Source organism: Colobus angolensis, unplaced genomic scaffold (genome assembly GCF_000951035.1).
Source record: "Colobus angolensis palliatus isolate OR3802 unplaced genomic scaffold, Cang.pa_1.0 Scaffold3, whole genome shotgun sequence".
Classification (NCBI taxonomy): Eukaryota; Metazoa; Chordata; class Mammalia; order Primates; family Cercopithecidae; genus Colobus; species Colobus angolensis.
In genome coordinates, this window is record NW_012116265.1 from 18,295,115 (window position 1) to 18,317,997 (window position 22,883).

The following is a 22,883-nucleotide window of genomic DNA, read 5'->3' on the forward strand; positions in this document are numbered from 1 at the left end:
ACTTGGAAAGCCACTGCAAATACAATACCACCAGCTGCAGGACAGTTACTCCTCCTCTTAGTGAAATCTGGTTTGGACCAAAGAAGCAATGCTGGAAATCAGTAAGTTTACCAATGCAATAGCATTGTAGTCTGGCAATGGCAGACTGGCAGTCTGGAGGCATGTCATGTCTTTATTCTCAACTACATTAAAAGCTTTCACTTCCATTCAGAACACTCCAATGGGAAGTAAGTGTCATTACTGTTTTCTAGTGGGGGTGGAGAGTATTAAAGAGATGAAGGATGGGCAGCACAGATGGGTGAAGGTAGTACACTCAGTAACTGGCAGAACTGACACCAAAACTCAGACCTCCCATTTCTTTCGAGCCAGCTCTGAACTTACGAGTCCAGCACTCAAGGCTCTTAACCTAAGACATGTCCACCCATGTCCAATACATGTGCCTGTGAAATGCTGTTGCCTGTTTAATTCCCAGCCACATGCTCTTTAAATGCATATAATTCAGAGCTAAATATGAACACTACATGTACAATGTAAAAAGTATGAACCATTTCATTCTTCAAAGCCCAATATGAAACTGCAAGGGGATTAGGAAGACTGGGGTAATTCTGGAGGATTTCAAAGCATCTAGTTGAATTGACAGAGGGCATTTTAGAAAATTGTTTTTGTTGGGAGGCCGAGGCAGGCAGATCACCTGAGGTCAGGAGTTTGAGACTAGCCTGGCCAACATGGTGAAACCCTGTCTCTACTAAAAACAAAAATTCCCTGGGTATGGTGGCAGGTACCTGTAATCCCAGCTACTCGGGAGGCTGAGTCAGGAGAATTGCTCAAACCTGGAAGGTGGAGGTTGCAGTGAGCCGAGATCATGCCACTACACTCCAGCCTGGGTGACAGAGCAAGATTCTGTTAAAAAAAAAAAAAATTGTTTTTGTTTTGTTTGTTTTAATTCAGAACAAACACAGTAGGAGAAGAAAGCAAAGATTAACAGTTGGAGTAAGTGCCTATAGTTCTTGCCCTGTGGGCAAGAAACTAAATCTCTAGAGCCTCAGTTTCCTCATGTCTAAAATGAAACAAAGGGCTTATGTCATGGGTTAGTTTTGAAAATTTAATGAGATAATACATGTAAAGCAATTAACATGATTCTTCAATCAAAATTTTTTTCAAATCTGTGATTAAGTCTAAGAATCATTTTCTTTTTGGCAAAGAGCCCCACATGGACATCACATTCTCCAGAGTTTCCTTTCAACATTTTCAGCCAGCCTCTTGTTCACCCCAACTGTTATCCCCACTGCAGGCAGCTACAATGTTAAGCAGTGCCATTGATTGTTTTCAACAAATGCCCTGGCAATAGGGCTTTTCCCATAAGCAAACTCCAAGTCAGGTCAAAAAACATGTCCTATGAACAGGGCTTTTCTGGGGACCTGCTAGGTAGGTCAAATAGTACTTCGCAGAGGTGGAGCACCAAATCGACTTTACTCCCTCCAATAGCTATGAGGCAGTTGGTTTGCACAGCTCCATGGCTATGAGGCTGCTGGATGTCACAGCCCCATGGCTGCAAGGCTGTAGTGGTCAAGGCTACTGCAGAGCCTGGGAGAAGGGGATTGGAACAGGGCAAGTGAAAACACAAGGCCCACTGTTCTTACTGATATTTAGCCATTTCTCTTGAATAAATGCTGCTTGGATTGTTGCACATCATTTGTTAAAAGTTCTGAAAAAATTCATTTTGACATTTTTTGCCATTGTTCTTGTTTTTATAGAGGAGTGGATTTTCGAAGGTCCTTACTCCACCATTCAAGAAGTGCTTTCCTATTTATTTCCTGGCTTATCATTTTATCAAATAGATAAGGAAAAGTGTCCAGGAGTACAGGATTAAAACTACTCTGTCAGATTAAAGACCATGTGAGCAACCAGCCATGCGAGAGGTAGGAGGAGGAGTAGCTTTGCTCCCCACAGCATGGCCTAGGCTTGAGCCCCTTGAAGACCAGGAGTAACAATGTTCCTGGTACATTTTGTCTGTTTCTTGTTCCCATGAGTCAGTGACCTGGCCCTAACACCAACAACCTCCAGCACTGAGGATCATAGCCTTTGGAATGGGACCACTGCCCAGTTATCACCGCTGTCACCATTTTCAGCCACAGAAAAGATTTATGAAGTACTCATCTGCCCTAGAATCCCAGGTGGGCCTCAAATACCCTCTTGTTAGATGCAACAAGGTTTATGGTTGTCAGAGGTCAATGCACTCACAATATCTAACTCTAAAAGTAAAAGCTCTTAGAGTCATGGAATCCTGAGTCTACAAGGGCCCCCAAAGGCCATCTGGTTTCACTATCCATCTTCAGCCTGAGATCCCCTACAACATTCCCACCAAGTGGTTAGTCCTATCTACGCTTGAACACCTCCCAGTGATGGGGAAATTGTAACTTCCTTAGTTGGACGTCTCTAAGCTTTTGAAACTTTGTCTTTGTTTTGCGGATGAATGGGGAGACATACTCAGAGAATTGAGAAACTGGAGGAAATGAGGAATGGAGGATCGAGATCTTGAAGACGAACCTGGTCATCTATGGCTATTCCAGATGAAAGGTCACCTAATTTCAATGTATGCCTGAAAAACAGGATTGCCCCTCTACCAGGATGAAGCCACCTCTTATCTAGTGTCTCAGCAAATAAACGTTTCAGTTGATATAAAATGTATTGATGAGCCTAAAATGAAATGCTGGAACAATTTTAGGAAGGAACATCAGCAATTACAGAACAGGCATTAAGAATGCAGATTTTGGCTGGGCGCAGTGGCTCACACCTGTAATCCCAGCACTTTTTGAGGCCGAGGTGGGCGGATCACCTGAGGCCAGGAGTTTGAGATCAGCCTGGTCAACATGACAAAACCCCAGCTCTACTAAAAATACAAAAATTAGTCAGGTATGGTGGTGCATGCCTGTAATCCCAGCTACTCGGGAGGCTGAGGCAGAAGAATTGCTTGAGCAGGGGAGGCAGAGGCTGCAGCGAGCCAAGATCGCACCACTGTACTCCAGCGTGGGCAACAAGAGGAAAACTGTCTCAAACAAAAAAAAAAAAAAAAAAAAAAAAAAAAAAAAGAATGAGGCTTTGGAGTTAGACGAACTTGTATTTGAACTCTGGTCCTGCCACTTGAAAGTTGTGTGACCTTGGGCTAGTTATTTGACTACTTTGAGTTTAGTTTCCTCATCTGTTAAATAGGGATAATTTTAGTACCAACATCACATAGGTATACTGGAAGTTAAATAAAATCAGATGTGAAAAGCACCTGGCACAGAGTAAGCACTGTTGTTGTGATAAAGCAATAGCTTTTGAGTCTGTAGGCAACATGAAGCCATGGCCAAGTGGGGTTTCACTAAGAATAAGTTATGTCAAACCAATTTCATTTCTTTGTTTCATATGGTTACTGTACATGTCACACATTTGCTAACTCTTGGTTTTAATCAAACTTTAACTGGTGGATTAAATGACCAAATGTAGGCTGAATAGCAATAAAGGTGGGTAGATATGTAGCAGCTTGAACTAAGGGTACTAACAGACTGGCATTCATCTGGAGGACACTCTTTAGTGGAATGCCATGAGGCTCTGTCTTTGCCCTTGTTCGATCCAATGATCTTATTACAGGTTTGAAAGAAGATACAGAAAACACCATGCTGGGAAAGAAAGCCAACATATTAGCATTAAGATTCCAATTTATCTTTCCAAGAGCCAAGCAAATAAAATGAAAGAGGGATGTTGTTGTGCAATCAGATAAAATGGAAGTCAATTACAGGATGAGGGAGGACTGTTGAGGACTGACTCATGTGGCAAAACACATATATGCATGCATGCATTAGTTAATTTACGAATTTAGTAACTACTGGAATAGTCACTCGAGGCCAGTCACTGCTGAAGAACTATAAAGATGAAAAACATAAATCCACAATCTTCGAGAGTTCAGTCTGATGGGGAAATAGACCTGCAAAATTTTTTTTTTTTAATGACAGATGTTAAGATGTATAAGGAATAGCATGGTAAGAGAGGGAAAATTTTACCTACTACTGCTTTACAAAAGTGACACTGAGATGAGACTTGGAGGACCAACAGGCATTTGTCAGATAACCTGACATAGGAAGAAATTATTTTCTAGGTGGACTTTATAACACATGCAAAGGCCCTTGGGCATAGCTGGGTCCTCTGGATTGACCCTAGACAACAACTTTCCAAGCACATTTGGGCTTTGGAAAGAGTAACATGTGAAGACACATTAGGCCTCTTGTCTAACACTTCCAGTTCTAATGCATTCCTAGACACATTGGCGCCTTACCGTAGGTGATGACAAGCAGCACAAAGTTGAGGTTTTTGAAGAGCTGGGCGATGGAACCTAAGTACGAGGCATCAGGAGAGGTCAAGGCATAGCTCAGGGATTGGGCCCTGCTGGGGGGATATTTAGGTTTCTCCTTGAACACTGAAAGGAAAAAAACAGAGATGGCTGGAATTTCCCATGGTCCCACCCCAGCAGAGCTAGTTCCACATGAGTGAAAGCTGCTCCATCATCTGAGAGGAGCTAAGACTCCCAAAGGAAATATTAATTCTTCAATTAAACCCTTAACAGCCCTCTTCTTGAAGCTGCTTCTCATTGTTTGAGGCTGAGTGAATGATCCTTTTATACTTTTTTTTCTTTTTCTTTTTCTTTTTTTGAGACGGAGTCTCGCTCTGTCACCCAGGCTGGAGTGCAGTGGCAGCATCTCGGCTCACTGCAACCTCCACCTCCTGGGCTCAAGCCGTTCTCTCATCTCAGTCCCCTGAGTAGCTGGGACTACAGGCATATATGCCACCACACCTGGATAATTTTTTGTATTTTTCATAGAGTCGGGGCTTTGCCATGTTGCCCAGGTTGGTCTCAAACTCCTGAGCTCAAGCAATTTGCCTGCCTCGGCCCCCCAAAGTGCTGGGATTACAGGCGTGAGCCACTGCACCCGGCCTGATTACTTTTTCCTTTTCTTTTTTTTTTTTTTGAGACGAAGTCTCGCTCTGCCACCCAGGCTGGAGTGCAGTGGCATGATCTTCGCTCACTGCAGCCTCCGCCTCCCAGGTTCAAGCGATTCTTGTGGCTCAGCCTGCTGAGTAGCTGGGACCACAGGCATACACCACCATGCCTGGCTAATATTTGTATTTTTAGTAGAGACGGGGTTTTGCTATGTTGGCTAGGCTGGTCTTGAACTCCTGACCTCAAGTGATCCGCCCACCTTTGCCTCCCAAAGTGCTGGGATTACAGGAATGAGCCACCACGCCCAGCCCTGATTACTTTTTTTTAGACCTCTGGAAGGCTGAAATTATTGGACCTCTCAGGCAGTGTTCAAAGATCAAGGAAACTCATAATAACCAGCAAATAACATACCACAGAGAACTGAAAAAACACACTAGCAACACAAAGCTAAAGTTTTGGGATTGGTGAGCCCAGTTAATGGCTTAGTGCCACAGTTCTTCCCAAGGGGAAAGGAACTATGTTGCCCATGCTTAGCACAGAGCATGGCATGCAGCAGTTGATAAATATTCCCTGAATAAGTGAAAGGGGTCTTTTTCTGCAGGAAAAAAAGAAAAATCTAGGGTCCATTCCTCATTTCTCAAAGTCTGAATCAGACCTTTGCCTCATGATAGAAACAAGAAGATTAATACATGCTCCTCCATTGACTGTACTGATCGCCAGTCCATTTTCTAGAGGGCAGATCAGTTTAACTAGTTGTTTGGCTAAAGTGGTTCCCCTGTTAAATCTAAATACGTGGCCAGGAGTGGTGGCTTACTCCTATAATCCCAGCACTTTGGGAGACCAAGGCAGGTGGATCTCTTGAGGTCGGGAGTTCAAGACTAGCCTGGCCAACATGGTAAAACATCGTGTCTACTAAAAATAGGCATGGTAAAACACTTTGTCTACTAAAAATACAAAAATTAGCCAGACGTGGTGGCACACACCTATAGTCCCAGCTACTCGGGAGGCTGAGGCAGGAGAATCACTTGAACCCAGGAGGCGGAGGTTGCAGCGCACCAAGATTGCACCACATACTCCAGCCTGGGCTACAGAGAGAGACTCTGTATCAAAAGAAAAAGAGAAAAATTTCCAAATAAGCACCTTATGGCCTCCTCTACACCCCAAAAGAATGCTCCTGAAAGGTCAGTAGACTGTCGCCACTTAGAGGAAGCCATGGAAATGAAATTTACTCTCCTGGCAGATCAAAGGGGCCCTCCACCCAGAAAATGCCCTTGCGCAGACTTCAGAGCCCTGCTTCCTCCTTCCGTAGAAACTGTGCTGGATATTATAGTTGGGAGCCTCTCATCCATTGTCTTGCCCCTTCACCTGCCCTTCAATCGGGGGAAAGAATGCAAGGCAAAAAGTTTGCTTATCTTTACATCAGCAGGTATTGGCTTAAGGATTTGGCAACCACCAACCAGAATTCAGATAAGATTGTTCAGGTCTTTACTCAATTAGCGACTATCCATCTGTGCTTGATAATAAAATGCCCAAACAGAAATGTCCTACCTCCAGATTTTCAACTGCAAAGGACCAGGCCCTCATCTGCTTGAGAATTTGGAGCTGGACATATAATTTGAAACTCAAAGTCTGGCTAAGAGGCCCATGGCTGTATCATTCTTCCCTGCTCTCATCCACAGCTCCCTTGCTTCTCACCTTACCAGGAACACCAAGGTCTCTGTCTAGTACATTCTGCCAGCTTTTAAACCCATTAGACAGCCTTTCTCATCCTGGATTCTTGGCGGGGAACAACGCAATGAGAACGGTTGAATGAGGTACCCAATTATAGAACTGCTTGACTCTGGAGGTGGGGTCAGTAGGCAGGAATGAAACCTTTAACATGTGAGGTGGAACTTCCAGGTATTAGGAAGAAAGCTGGTTAACCTTTAGACGGGTGACTAACTGAAAATAAAAACCTCTGTCTTGCTGGTTCTAAATTTATCATAGCCCATATAATATCACCTAGCTGAGAAAAGGGGATGTAAATTTATCTTACGAAATACCTCAATCATTAAATGCACACGGATATAAAATATTAACAGTAGTGGCCGGGCATGGTGGCTCATGCCTGTAATTCCAGCACTTTGGGAGGCCGAGGCGGGCGGATCACTTGAGGTCAGGAGCTCCAGACCAGCCTGGCCAACATGGTGAAACCCCGTCTCTACTAAAAACACAAAAATCAGCTGAGCATGGTGACAGCTGCCTGTAATCTCAGCTACTCGAGAGGCTGAGGCGGAGAATCACTTGAACCCAGGAGGCAGAGGTTGCAGAGAGCTGAGGTTGCGCCACTGCATTCCAGCCTGGGTGACAGAGCAAGACTCCATCTCCAAAACTAAATAAATAAATAAATAAAACATTAACAGTAGTTATCTGAGGTTCATGGTTGGGATTAACTTGTACAATGACAAGTTAATGGTCATTCCTTTCTCTATACTTTTTTGTATTTTCTAGATTTTTCTATAATAAGCATACATTACTCTTATAATTATTAAAAAAGCATTAAAGAACTATGATCCTCAAGTATTGTCTGGTTAATCTATGAGATTATTAGTTTTATGCATCAATTTCAGTTTTGTTTTTTCAGAAATTTAGAATAGGGACATAGACAAGCTTAGACTTGAATCCAATCTCTGCCACTTACTAGCTATCTAATCTCGAATAGTTGATATAACTTCCCTTAAGTCTCATTTTTCTCTTTGTTAAATATGACTGATAGTGGTACCTCACTGATAGAGTTGTTGAAGACTAAATGAAATCAGCCATGCTCAGTACAGTGCCTGTGATGGCCTAAATGCTCAGTGGGTTTCATCAAGGAGACTAGCAGTCTACCCATTACTTCTGATGAGGTAGGACTGGGAACTGGTTAATGACCATTAAACTTTTCCTTAGCCACTAACAAAGTGGATAGGACCAACTAGCATTGTGTCAGGACAACTGCCCAGGCTAAAACATTTGAAGACCTTAAGAAGCTCAGACTCCAGTTTCTGTAAATATCCATGGTATTTCAGGGCATGTTCACACAGGTCCCACCAAGGTCAGCAGAGTCTCCCTGCCCCTTTGCCCCTGCTGCCCCGTCTGTCTACTAATGACCTTACCAATGAAGACAAGGATGAGGAGGAGAGTGGCCACACCTCCTATTATATAGAACATGATGCTGATGTGGTAGGCAAGCTTGTCCCGGTCTTCGACGTTGGGTACCAAAACAGGAGGGACCAAGAACCCAATCGCAATTCCAAGCTATAAGACAGAGACAACCAATCACAGTTATCAATGGCCAAGAGGTGACAACACAAATGTAAAGAGATTCCTAATAAGAAATCTAATTCCCAACTTCCAATCCTTCCTAACACCCATGCAGGGATTATTTCTCACCTCAAAACACCAGGGAAATCTTTCTTCTGACTGACAATTTGGCTTATACATCCTTCTGACCACCCTCACTATCAATGCCTGTTAGAAGAATGTGTAATTGATGATCTCAATGCAGGCTGGCTCTTCTCTAGCTGCAAACTGATGAATGATGGTTCCTCTACTCCCATATCTGGAGTAGAGTAAAATAACATTGTTTCCTTGTGCTACTCGAAATTTTAGTTTCACTGAATCTGTTAACCCAGAGCTGAGAGCCCAGCTGGGGAGAAATTCTATACCCTGCAAGCCCAAGAACTTGCGTTCAGTAAGAGTTGGAAGCCTAAAGCTGTTATCACATTTACAAGCATGGAAGCTTCAGTTTATTGTGTGAATAACATAGTAACTTCTAAAGCATCTATAGTGTGAGTCACACATAACTGCATAAATTTACACACACAGGAGATAGGCACCTAAAAAAATGGCTGTAAACACACACACACCCCCAACAAATTAAACCATTTCTTTTTTATTCTTTTCTTTCTTTTTTTTTTTTTTAAGACGGAATCTCGCTGTGTCACCCAGGCTGGAGTGCAGTGGCGCAATCTTGGTTCACTGCCTCCTGGGTTCAAGCAATTCTCCTGCTTCAGCCTCCTGAGTAGCTGGGACTATAGGTGTGAGCCACGCCTGGCTAATTTTTGTATTTTTAGTAGAGACGGGTTTCACCATGTCTCTCTCACCAGGATGGTCTCGATCTCTCAACCTTGTGATCCACCTGCCTTGGCCTCCCAAAGTGCTAAACCATTTCTTATCTGGGTTGGAGTCCAAACTCCAGTGACCTGACCGATAACATGAGTTGAGTGTTTCTGAGGTCAGAAAGACTTGGCTTCAGTACTGACTGGCTGTGACACAATTCACAAAAGCCCTTCTGCTGCACATAATATTGAGGCGGAAATGGGAAAACAGCTTGTGAACTCAGGCAAGCTTCAAATTCCAAGAGTGAAGGAAGATGAGTAATTCCTTTGTCGTAAGGTCTCATTTTTCCTTTGTTGTACTTGAAAGAGCTATTGGTAAAGAAACAATTTGCTTTCACTCCTCATTTTCACATCATCCATCAGCTGCCAATCTGCTGACCCCCTTGATTGGTTTTTCAATGTGTCAGTCACAGTCATTCAAGACGTTTACCAGTGGTTCTCAGTTCTGGAATATTCGCAAAAGTGATCACTCATAGTTTCTGTGTAGAACTCTTCATACCAATATGCAATCAATTAACCAAATGCATCTTTAAAACGTACTCTGCTAGATATTTTAGGAAGTACCAAGAGGGATAAGGCAGGGTTCCTGCCTTCAAGGAGCTTAATAATCTATTAGCAGGAAAAATGTTAAAACAAAAATACAACAGATAACACAACTGGCCATGTTTGTGGGTTAAAATGATAGAATATTACAGTTTGAAAGTTCATCTGTAATCCTCTATTATAATTACAAACCCAATAATTACAGGAGAAAACAAAGGCCAAGTGAAGTTAATTGAGCTCTGTGACTTGTTGAGGGTCACCCAGAGTTCTAGCAGAGTGGAGGTGAGAAAGCAGATCTCCTGGCTTCTCTGGCCAGTGCATCCTGGGCTAGGAGCCTTGAGAAAGGCCCACGCAGGCAGGCTTCTGCAGAAGAGAGGCCTCTTTTGTGTCCTTGGATCTTTAGTTGATCCTTGGTCATACTGGTTTGTCAGAGTCAGGCTTCTCAACTGCTCATCTTCAAGACTTTAATTGAAGTTAAAAACCAGCCACAAGCAGAGGGGCAAATACAACCTTCTTCATAGTTGGGAAGCTGGGCCCACTCCAGCTCATATATGACCTTCTAAACACTTTGGAGTTGGAGGTCTGGAAGTTAAGTAGAATCTCCCAAGGTCCCATTTGCAAGAGTGAGGAAAGATACAGACACCATCTGAGGTTCTGTGACTCTTTCATTTCCAAAAGAAAATCAAAGCTCTGAGGTCCCAACACAGGATACCTTAATTCCCAGTTAATCTTCTGCCCCAATAAAGAAATCCTCCCAGCCGGTGCTACACTGTATGCCCTACTCCTCCGGGGCAGCTGGACTCTGTTCATTCCATCTGTACACTAAGCTTAAGTGAGTGCTATTCCACCCCAACTCCAGCTTTCAAGCCTTCTCCAGGCAGCAGGGTGGATGGGTGGGCCCTAGTAGTGGCCTACAGTAACCCCAGCCGGGCAGCAACACTGTTCATGGTAACCTTTCTCAAGAAGGAAATTGGCTATGGAGGGACCTTTACGCCCAGTGTGGAAAACCAAAACATAAGGATTAGACTGTAAGCTGCTTCCTCTTTTGTTTTTTCAAGACATATTTTTGTCCTGCTTCTTAAGAGCAGTGTTTAGGGAGAGTCTATTTCTAGTTCCTAGTTTATAAGTTTATAGGTCTGTCCCGCAGTCATGATGGATGGATGGATGGATGGATGAAAAGATGAACATTGGTGGAAAATCCTGCCCACACAAAGCTAGGAACGACACATCTCCCTGTTAAGGTCCAGGTTCTTTCTACATTGTACTCATAGTGGTAAGAAAAAAAAATGTGTATGGGAAAGTAAGGAGAGGCTAGGATACCCTAGTGTATCTTGAGCATCTACTATGCACTGAATATGTAATACAATTCATCTTTTAATTTAACCCCAATAACTTTATTTATTTTTCATTAGTTATTATTATTTTTTGAGACAGGGTCTCACTCTGTCACCCAGGCTGGAGTGCAGTGGCACGATCTCAGTTCACTGCAACCACCACCACCTCCCAGGTTCAAGTGATTCTCCTACCTCAGCCTCCCAAGTAGTTGGGATTACAGGCACCCACCACCATGCCTGGCTAATTTTTGTATTTTTAGTAGAGACAGGGTTTCCCCATGTTGGCCAGGCTGGTCTCAAATTCCTGACCTCAAGTGATCTGCCTGCCTCAGCGTCCCAAAGTGTTGGGATTACAGGCGTGAGCCACTGCACCCAGCCTAACCCCAATAACTTTGTAACAACAAAAAAGATAGAGGGGAAAAAAAAAAAAACCTTCTGCTCAGCACCCTGTCCAGGGTCACACAGGCAGCTAGCAGAGGAGCTGGGCTCCTAAGCCAGTTCTGTCTATGTCAGAACCCAGGCTCACTTTGCTGCCTTCCATGAAATGTTGGTGTGAGATACTAGTCAACACAGAAGTCTACATTTTCACCCATTTGAGTTGTCATTCATTTGATAGGAAACCTCTGGGGTACAAATCAGAGACCTGGGGCCTGAATCAGTGAAACACTAATTTAAAATGTGGGAAAACGCTGCACCTGCAGCGTTTGGCACCTTTCCTGGAGACCCACCTTGGGAAGGCAGATGAATGAATGTCACTGCTAACTGGTTTTGAGTTGACTTACATCCTTGCACTTGTTCTAGTTTTATCATTCTCAACAAAACACAAAGTCATGGGCAAAATACAAAATGCATGGTCAAACCAAGTCACAGTCTTAGCTCTTCTGGAACTTACTTTTCAAAAATTAGGCTCTCTTCATTTTTACCTATTCTATAGCAGTATTTCCCAACCTTGTCCCATAACAAACGTCACCAGTACCAACCCCATTGTTATCCCTCAGGTCTGAGGTGGGTACTAAGTACCTGTATTTTCATATGCAGGCAACCCCATCATCATCAAGGGAGTTGAGGAGACACTGGCCTCTGGAAAAGTGTGGTTCATGCCTCCTAATAGTTTCCATGCAGCTCTGCTCCTAGCTATTTTCCATGATAGCCAGTCATCTTTGGCAAACGTGATCAGATCATGTACCTCTCCTGCTTAACACCCTGCAGTGACTTCTCCTTGCTTTAAATTAGAGATAAAAATCCGAAACACAGCCACAAGGTTTTGCACATGGGCTCTGCCTAATGGTCTGACTCTTGTCATCAACTTGTTCCTCAGGACTTTGCTACACTGAGTTCCTTTCTGTCTTTCAAGTGACCACGGGGAGTTTGCACTGGCTCCCCTACCTGGATTAGAATGTCTCCCTGCCGTGTTTCAGCTAGTCAATGCAGATATCCTTCAGGTCTGAGTGCAAATCCTGCTTCCTCAGGAAGGTTGCTCTGATCCCTTACATGAGTTCGGGTTCCTGCATAGGTAATTTTATATTTGTATGATCATTTAATTAACATCTGTCTTCCCAACCAGATTACAAGCTCCATGACAGCAGGGCTCACACTGATCTCTGGAGCCTGGTACATGATAATACTCATCATAGTAAAACATACAGAGCTTTACGTGGAGTATCTCAAGCCTCATAACAACCCCAGAAAGAGGGGTCTAACATCATCCCAATTTTACAGATGATGAAGCTGAGATGCAGGAAGGCTGACTGACTTGCTCAAGGTCACACAGCTCTAGGTAGCAAGGCTGGAGTTTTCAACACAGTATTCCAAAGTTAGGTAAGTTTTATAACTATAGTTTACTTCATCCCAATAGAGGGCGTTCAACAAAAAATGTGATGAATGAAGGGATGGAGAGGCAGCCTGGGATATTTAATTTTAATTTTCTATTTTATTTTCGCCCTTTCTGCAAACTCAAAGGTGACCTCTAAATGCTACTGCAATGTCAGTAATCAGGAGCATTTCCAGAGCAAATGTCACAGTTAAAAACATGTCTATGTGGTCTGAGGGCCCTGGATGACAGGGAGAAGCCATACTTTGAATGATGTGTCACTTGTGATTCTAGCTCTTGCATTTGGCAGAGCAAGAATAAAACCAGAAAATCATCAGGCTGCATCTGGGGTAAGATTTCCATACCCAACCCATTACACAACACAATACGCATGCTATGCCGGCTGTGAGATCCACGGAACCACTGTTTCCTATCCGCTTCTACCATCCACTGTCCCTATTCACCATTCACAAAGCCCTCAGTCACAACTGAATCAGAACCCTAGCACACAGATGCCCTCCTAAATCCTACCTATTCAGGGGGCCAGAATATGGCCAGGCCATTCAGGGAGGATCCCAGAGCTTCCACAAAAGGCAAGGCAAGGCACTCTGTGTCCACAGTGGTAAGGGCTTCAGTCCAAATGGAACAGGAAAAGAACCGGTAGTCCCCATCTGAGCCTCTTGCTGGGTCCCAGGCACTTCATCCTCTTGACCCAAGCCACTGGCAAGGTGGATCCTGCTCTTGTTAGGAGACAGCCACCTCCATAAACAGGTTCTCACCTACCGAAACTCATTCCTCTCCCAGTGTGCCATGCTATTCAGACAAAGGCAAGACCACCCTCACCCCTAGGGCTGGGCCCCAATTTGCTCAAGACAGTTGGCTCATTCCTCTCCCTTGGGCACAGTCATTGGGTATGGCTGGACATGTTCCCTTAGATTTCAGGTCTCTCAGGAGCTATCTTCCTAGTGCTGAGTCAAAAATGTCCCATACTTCATAAACATGTAAAATGCCATGTATCAAATAATAATAAAAATATACATATATAATATATACAAAATAAATACATATAAAAAGTGTTTTTTTAACATATATATCCCTTTATTGAGCCAGCAGCTTTCTTTGCACCAGGGTCCCTGAGGTTGAAGGCTTCCATCAAATTTGGTCTCTTCATGACTTAATCTGGGGCTTGCCTCATGCCCAGGCTTTGTTACTTTTATTTTTTAAATTAAAAACAAGTTTGTTTTGAGATGAAATCTTGCTCTGTCATCAGGCTGGAGTGCAGTGGCACAATCTTGGCTCACTGCAACCTTCGCCTCCTGAGTTCAAGCAATTCTCCCGCCTCAGCCTCCCAAGTAGCTGGAACTACAGGATCATGCCACCATACCTGGTTGATTTTTTACAATTTTTTGTGCAATTGGGGTCTCTCACTATGTTGCCTAGGCTGATCTCAAATGGTCCTCCCATCTCAGCTTCCCAAAATATTGAGATTACAGGCATAAGCCACCATACCTGGCCTTATGGTATTTTTAAATGAATCTCCCACTTCTTCTCCTTTCTCCTTCAACATTCCTCAGAGACATCATCATATTAATATACTGGTTAAAGGCTCAGAGTCGGGGGTCAGAAAGATCTCAATTCAAATCTCGGCTCTACCAGTTACTAGAGCTTGACAAGTTAATTGACCTCTCTGTGTGTTTCCTAATCCACAAGAGGAAGAAAATACCATCTAGCTCATCGGGCTGAGGCTCACTCCCTGTCTGCAAGGTTGGCTCTTTACCACACGCTCTCACACAGCAAGGTGACAGTCAGCAGAGGCCACTGGGACTCCCAAGATGCACTTGGTTTATTTGGGGAAGTCATACAAACCATCATCCTACCCTGGTTCTGCTTCACTTCCTTCTCTGGCTCCATCTGCGTGTCCTTCCTCAATTATCTTAGTCATCTTTGACTCTGCCCTCTTATATGCACTTCATCTCAGATCCTCCCAAACCCTTCTGCAAAGTTCTCCTTGAATCTGCCCTGTCCTGCTTCAGCCCTTTCTGCCTTTCTCCCAGGCAACTGTGATCTCTTCTTGCTCAACCTGCATGATGTACTCAGATCATGGTCCTCGGCATTGCATTGACCCCACCATCCCTGCTCAAAGACCTTCAAGGTGTCAGTCCTCTCAGAGGAAGGAAGCAGGTCCAAACCCCTCAGCCACTGTTCTTGGCCATTGATTTGGTTTGGCTCTGTGTCCCCACCCAAATCTATCTCGAATTGTAATCCCCACGTGCCAAGGGAGGGGCCTGGTGGGAGGTGATTGAATCACGGGGGCAGTTTCTCCCATGGTATTCTCATGGTAGTGAGTTCTTACAAGACCTGATGATTATAGAAATGTTTAACAGTTCCTCCTTCACACACTCTCTCTCTTGCTCTCTTGCCTACCACCATGTAAGATGTGCCTGTTTCCCCTTCCACCATGATTGTAAGTTTCCTGAGGCCTCCCTAGCCATTTGGAACAGTGAATCAATTAAACCTCTTTTCTTTATAAATTACCCAGTCTCAAGCAATTCTTTATCACAGCGTAAAAACAGACTAGTACAGCTGTCTTTGTTAGTTTCAACCTTCCTTTCCAGTCCCTTCTCTCCTGTATCCCTATAAATCCCCTATATTCCAGCCGGATTGAACAAGTCATGATTCCAACCTTTCCATCATCTTGTCTATACCTTTATCCCAAGTTATTCCCTTTTTAATCTTTCAGAACCCATCACCATGTGAATTCTCTCACAGAGCTTTCCTTGACGATCCTCACTAGGTGTGATTGTCTTGCCCTAACTTCCTCTAATCTTTGGGTTGTCAGCCATTTTTCTGAAACTTGCTAGTCTGGTGCTTACTTAATACATGGGTGTTGAAAGAATGAGCCGCAGTTAACTGGCATGTCAGGAAAGCACCATTGCCACTGCACATTTGTCATGTAAGCCCAGAACTGTGGAAAGATGTGGTTGGAAATTTAAGTCTAGACAAGGTTCTCAGAGAAAGTTTGCTACTTTAAGAAGCATGGTTGAGGATCCTTTTAAAATAAGAGCCTCATAAAAGATACATTGGTTGTTCAATCTAGACTTCCACACATCGGATTACTGTAAGCTCATTAACCCAAATGAGTAATTTTAAAGCATTCAGTGTGATGCTGTCCTCACCAAAGGATGTTTTACATGATACAGTGATTAGGTAAATGTGTATATCTACATACCTCTCTGCACACTAGCAATGATTTTATGGCCTAAAGATTAATCTGAAGTTAAGTTCACAGAGTAGGACAGCTGGTGAAAACTTCAGCTGCACAGACAACTTGAAGAAAGTGTTACTATGTAAAGGGGCATGATGGGTTTGGATATTGTCCCCTCTAAAGCTCATGTTGAGGCTGGGTGTGGTGGCTTATGCCTATAATCCCAGCACTTTGGGAGGCCAAGGTGGGTGGATCACTTGAGATCAGGAGTTTGAGACCAGCCTGGCCAACCTGGTGAAATCCCATCTCTACTAAAAATACAAAACTTAGCTGGGCATGGTGGTGTGCACCTGTAATCCCAGCTACTCGAGAGGCTGAGGCAGGAGAATCACTTGAACCAAGGAGGCAGAGATTGCAGTGAGCCAAGATGCACCACTGCACTCCAGCCTGGGCAACAGAGCAAGAATCCATCTCAAAAAAAGAAAAAAGAAAAAGAAATCTCACGTTAAATTGTAATCTCCAGTGTTGGAGGTGGGGCCTGGTGGGAGGTGATTGGGTCATGGGGGCGGATTTCTCATGAACGGGTTAGTGCCATTCCCTTGGTGCTCGCCTTGTGATAATGAGTTCTCCTATGATCTGGCTGTTTAAATCTGTGTGGCATCTTCCCCCTCACTCTCTCTTGCTCCTGCTCTTGCCATATGATATCCTAGCTCCACCATTGCCTTTCACCATGACTGGAAGCTTCCTGAGGCCCTGCCAGAAGCCAAGCAGATGCTGGCGCTGTGCTTCCTGTACAGCCTGCAGAACCATGAGCCAATTAAACCTCTTTTCTTTATATATCACCCAGCCTCAGATATTCCTTTATAGCAATCCAAAACAGACTAACACAAGCTCCATCTCCCAGGACCATGTCCACCTGAGGAATTATGTGGAAGTGACTTCCACACTCATTGCCCATCCCCACATAGTGCTATGTGCACACCACAAAGCTGGTACTATTTAGGCAAGTCTGCACACCCCAGTCCATAATCCTGTCACTATAAATACTGCTCTCTACCCCTTGGCCAGCATCATTTAGATGTTTGTTTATACCTACTAGTGAATACCTGATCTAGCAACATGGAGCATAAACAAGGACTCCAAGATCCCAAGTGGAAGAGACTAGGCTAGAGTGAAGGCACTCTGCCAGGCAAGCTACCTTGGGACATGTGTGGTTGAGGTTTGGCAGGGGGTCTTGGGATTGAGTCTGTGGATGCCCCAGAAAGAAGCAACGAGAGTCCAAGGTGGCTGCTGGGGCTGCGAGACACTGCAAAACTAAGAACCCAGAGCTTGAGCTTAATCATGAGAATGAGCCCCCAGCACCCAGGAATGCCAGGCGGCTCCAAGGAAAATGCCATGGTAACCGATAATGTCCAGGCAAAAACCGCTCATATGACTGTTATTTGTGAAATCTCCAAATCCAAGGCTTCTTTTGAAAAGGTCAACTCGGGATTAAGGAGGTGGCAGGCCTTCAGAGACAAAGACAATCTAAACAACCTCATTGAGTTGGTGGAAAATCACTCATGAAGAGAGTTTATGGATTTAAAGGCTAAGCTAAGATCTCTGAGAACTTTGGGAGTAGGGTCACAGCTGGCCAACTCCAGATTTCCTTAGAGCTCCCACCCCAGTCACAGGGTTTGTCCTGAAAGCTGTGGTTATGCTGGTAGCTTTTCCTGCCTTGACTCCTGGATTCCCTCAGTTCTTTTGGGGAAAGAGGTTAGGGAAATGCAGGAAGCAGCAGCTACTGAAATTAGGATAGCCTACAATCATTGATCCCTGGAAGATAATAATAGTGATGAGAGCTGATACACTGTGCTCAAAGCACTCTATAAATATATATACTCTTTGAATCATTTTATTTTTTAATTGTTAATTTTTTCCTTTGAGGGGGGGCAACGCTTCACTCCATAGAATAGAAGGAGTGCTCCCTTAATCTCTATTTTAAAGTGGAGGAAATGGCATTTAAGTAGCTTGCCCAAGGTCACATAACAGTAAGCGATGAGGCTGAACTTCCAGCTCTGGCCGTTTATACTAGTTTGTACTCTCATCCATTAGGTAAAGGTGCTGGTCTTAAATGTTATTCAAACCAAGAGGAAGGAGGGGAATATGTACTGAGTGTCTGCTATGTGCTAGACAGCATGCTAAAGGTTTTTTTTACATGATATTTCATCTATGCCATCAAAACTACCCCCTGAAGTTGGCACCATCATCTCTGGTTTGGGGTGTTCTTTTTTTTTTTTTGAGACAAGGTCTCATTCTGTTGCCCAGGCTCATACAGTGGTACACTCTCGGCTCACTGAAGCCTCTACTTCCCAGGCTCAAGGAATCCTCTTACTTCAGCCTCCCAAGTAGCTGCGGCCACCGATGTGTGCCACCATGCCTGGCTAATTTTTTTTGTATTTTTAGTAGAGATGGGGTTTCACCATGTTGCCCACGCTGGTGTCAAACTCCTGGGCTCAAGTAATTCACCCATCTCGGCCTCCCAAAGTGCTAGGATTACAGGCATGGGCCACCGCACCTGGCCTCTAGTTTGGTTTTTGCAGATGAGAAAGCCTCTGTAATTTGCCCAAAGTCAAAACAGCTTCTCCTGGCAAAACTGAGATTCAAACCCTTGGCTATCTGATTCCAAAGCCCTCAATGGACAAGTGAATGCCACAGAAGAGTGACTGCCCTCAAACACCCAACACTCCCTCCAGTATCATATGCTCCATTCTGTAGTTCAAATGTCCCCAAATGTGTAGCTGTTGGAGGAAGCAAGGGTGAGAGGTGTCTCCAGCTAGAGTTTGGTTTCTTTGCCACAGTTACACTTTATGAGTTTCTTGTTCTTACATCATGCTTAGTTTTGTTTCTTTTTGTGTAGTGTGTTATCTCCTAAACTAGACTGTTAGTACCTTGAGGACAGGGACATTGACTCACATTTGCTTATGTGACCGTTCCCCATACAACGTCTGACACAAGAACAAAGACGGCACTCATGAAGTATTTTCTGGATGAAGAAATGACTCTTAGAACTCTGCAGCTCAAACCTCACTCAAGTCGTTCCAGGCTGCTCTGCAGTAAACAAGTTGGGTACAGTAGCAGTTTGCTGCATTGTAGGAGTTTAACCACCCAAAGCAAGTAGATGCTAGATGAAACGACCCAAGGAAGCCCCCACACAGGGAAGACCTCCTGTTTGGGGCGCCCCAAGATTAGGCATGGAGGGGATTGGAATGCAAACCAATCAACTTCTCACCCTCAGACTTACATTCAGTATTTATTGAGCACCTGTTGCATACTAAGCACCCTACTCAGAAGGGAGGAGAAAGATGCAAGACAAGGAACTCACTCTCACCCAATTTACAATGTAATATACCTTGATCTTGACCTACTGCTTTGGTGTTGGGTTTCCTCCTCATCTTGGTTGAGGGTGCAAGTTAGCTGAAGAGCAGAGATACCCTAGGCTGTAAACAGAGAAGTTGCTAAGTTTAGGGGAAGAAAATGAGTTTTACAAGGAAAGTTTTCTGATTAAAGAAAAAAAAAGGAACACTGACAAAGGCCTTATTTTATTTTTTTAGCTAAGCCCAGTATTTATGCTTGTTTTCCATCATCATCAACTCAGAAGCTTCCTGGCACACACACTCCCCTTTTAAGGGCTGGGTGTTCCCCTTGAAGTTGTCCTCATGGTGAACTCCACAAAGGGCCAGCCTAGGTCTACTTTGGGTGGAGAAGTGAAGAATCCACTGCCTTTTCTTTCAGTGGCAGAACAAATCACTGTTGCTACAATACACTAATGTCCCTCTAGCTGACTGTGCTGACAGCCAGTGGTCACAGAACTTCCCCATGACTCAGCTAGGAAGGAGGAAAAATGAGTGGGTGTCTTTCAAACCACCCGGCCAGCTGAGATCACATCAGATCACATCATGCAAATCTTACTCCAAAGTTTTCACATTTGAAGTAGGCGATGTGCAAAGTGCCATTCAAATGCTTTGGCACTGACTGCCCACCGACTCTGTCCCAGACACCAGCAATCAACAGCCAACAAAGGGATTCTACGGTCTTGTGCATTCCCTCAACACTAACCTTCCTCCTATCGCCCCAACTCAAACGTGCCACTCCCTGACCTTTGACAGATAAAACAGCCCAAAGGAGAATAATTGTCTCCTTTGTCTGCAAGGCAACGTGCTGTCATTCCTAAAAGGGGTGCTCACGTGACGATCAATGTTTCTAATCCTCCCATGTTTCCTTCTAAATCTGAACGGACTTTCTGGTAATAGCTCTCCTATTCTGATTTTTTTCAGGGGTGAAACCCTGCCAATTACTTCTGGCAGGCCCTGGAAGAGTTGCTGCTTCATGGACTGCCATGGGCAAAACCCAGTTCCTCTGGAGCATGCACTTAAAGAAATAGATAGGATGGGACCCATGTAACTTTTTCCAAAGAAGCCAACTTCATAAATTAACTAATCCTGCCTCAGGATCCCAGACAGACAGCTGGAAAGAAAAAGAAATCTAAAGCTTATACCAAGAAAACTATTAGTCACTCACATCTATAACCCCCTGAGAGAGAGAAAGAGAGAGATTACAGCACAATTAGATCTGGCTCTGTTACTTACGGAGTTACTCAGGGACCTGCTTACCTAAAAACATCTCCTAATATCCTGCTCTAAAGTCACCTGCCCTCCTACTTGGGCTGACATTTGCACCATTAGCCACTCCGCTGTGACTGGCTTATAGTCTAATCTGTCTTCCCTTCAACCTGAACTCTACAAGAACAGAGGGCTATTGCCAACAGGGACGTTCCCTTTCCTGTTCATTGCTGCATCCCCAGTTGTGAAAATGTTTGTTGTTTGGCACAGAGTAGATGCTCAATAATACTTGTTCCATAAATAAAATAAAGGCTATGGTGCATTGTCTTAAAAAAAAAAAAAAAAAAGACAGGCCAAGGGGAGGAGAGCCTTCTTTACTGGCTTTCATTTGTCACATTGCTTGCTGTCAACTGGAAAGACATAGGGAAGCTGGCTGGAGGGGGTGCAATTCAGGACAAGCAGAATTCAAGGAACTTGTAGAACAAAGACAAAGATGGGATGACCAGGTGATTGTGTGGGTTATTTGCAAAGGACAGAGATCTGATCCAGGATGGGGGCACACCAATAAAGGACAAGGCTTTTGGTGGGGTAGCATGAGAATACAGGGGTAGCCACACCTACAGGGAAGACAATGAGGAACCTTCCTCCCTAAGGAGAGATAGAGGAATTCTGGAGAGAGAAACATGTCGAAGGGAAACTGCAACATCTTCCTAAGGGTTCTAACATCTTCACCAGGGCTCTCCAAGCCCTACTGATCCCCATTTGTTACCATTGATCACTGCCACTTGCTAACTGTGAGGGGCTGTGAGAAAACTTGGTAGGGCCAGGACCACCATGCCCTTAGGATAAAGCTTCTCACTCCCAGGCCTATCTCCTGAGGGTGGGGACGAATCAGTTCTGTGCTATGCCACCATAGCCATTTTCCTACACTGAAGAGAAGAACCATCCTAGGCACCTATGGACGCAAACGTTGCATCTTGCCACTCTTTGGCAAAAGGCCCTTCTCTAGCAAGCTGTCAGTTTCCTGGAATCAAAAAGAACCAGAATGCTCCACAGGATTCCTGGAGCTGCCAAACAGCTCAGCTCAAGAGGATCAAATCAGCAAGTGCAGCTTCCTTTCTTTGTCGATGAGAGGAATGCTTTGGAACTGAGAAGCTCTGAGAGAGGTTCCTACAGTAAGGATGATGGAGTTTATCCTGAACCATGAGCTGGTGTAAAGGCAGGATTGCTGAGCCCTCTACATGAAGGGCATGTCCCCCAATCCAGGCAGGACACGATGTATGTCTAGAGAAGCTCTTTTTATTCTACTGTCAAAGGGCAAGTCCAGAGTATTTTTTAATTTTTTAGATGAGGTCTCACACTGTTGCCCAGGCTAGAGTGCAGTGCTGCAATTACCGCTCACTGTAACGTCAAACTCCTGGGCTCAAGCGATTCTCTCTAGCTCCCAAGTAGCTAGAACTACAGGCATGTGCCACCACACCCAACCAACTTTTTAACTGCTTTTGTAGAGATGGAGTCTCACTATGTTGCGAAGGGCTGGCCTTAAACTCCCGGCATTAGGTGATTCTCCCACCTCAACCTCCCTAAATGCCAGGGTTGCAGGTGGGAACCACCACATCCAGCCTTTTTTTTTTTTTTTTAAGTTCAAGAAAGGGCACTAAAAGTCAACACTCGCAAAATATTTCACCATTTTCAAGGCACCTACACATCCAACATTTGAGGCTATTACCAGAGCCTCAAAACCACCCAGTGAGATCAAGAGCAGGATGCCCAAAGTCCAGACGAGGAAACAGAGTCCTGTCAGCGCCAAACTGTCTTCTCCACTTCATAACTGAGTGGAAGCAACTTGAAGTCACAGAGCTAATCATCAACATCGAGACTTCTGAGGTTCCATTCCCAGCCCTGCTCTCTTCCCATGGAATCTTGCTGAGTCTCAAAAAAGCACCAAGCAGCATCATATCCCCAGAAGACAGGGTCTGAGACTCAAGATGGTCCAGAAATACTTCTGGTTTGGAGCCAGCTAATTCATGAATCACTGTTTGCTTAAATAAACTCTTTAAAAAAAAATTAATTGCACCTCAGTTTACCTTTTTTAACACTAGAATGTCGTAGAACATGAGTTTGGTAGAGAGGGAAAACATAGATGTGGATTCAGTAAATGTTTACAGAGGGGTTACTTGGTTCCAGGAGCTGTTTCACATAGACGTTGCCTCGTTAGCTTTCATGGCAACCCTGTGAGGCAGGCATTCTTGCTGTAGAAAACAAAGCTGGGC

The 22,883-nt window shown here is 44.2% G+C and overlaps 1 protein-coding gene across 1 annotated transcript in view; it reads right to left on the reverse strand.

Moving 5' to 3' along the window:
* FLVCR2 (feline leukemia virus subgroup C cellular receptor family, member 2) overlaps positions 1-22,883 on the reverse strand; it is a 69,003-nt gene that overhangs the window by 18,583 nt on the left and 27,537 nt on the right. Inside the window, exons 2-3 of the mRNA XM_011949529.1 lie at positions 8,113-8,254; positions 4,316-4,456 (exon numbers count right to left, since the gene is read on the reverse strand). Of these exons, the coding sequence (XP_011804919.1) occupies positions 4,316-4,456; positions 8,113-8,254 (283 nt within the window). The remainder of the gene's footprint in view (positions 1-4,315; positions 4,457-8,112; positions 8,255-22,883) is intronic.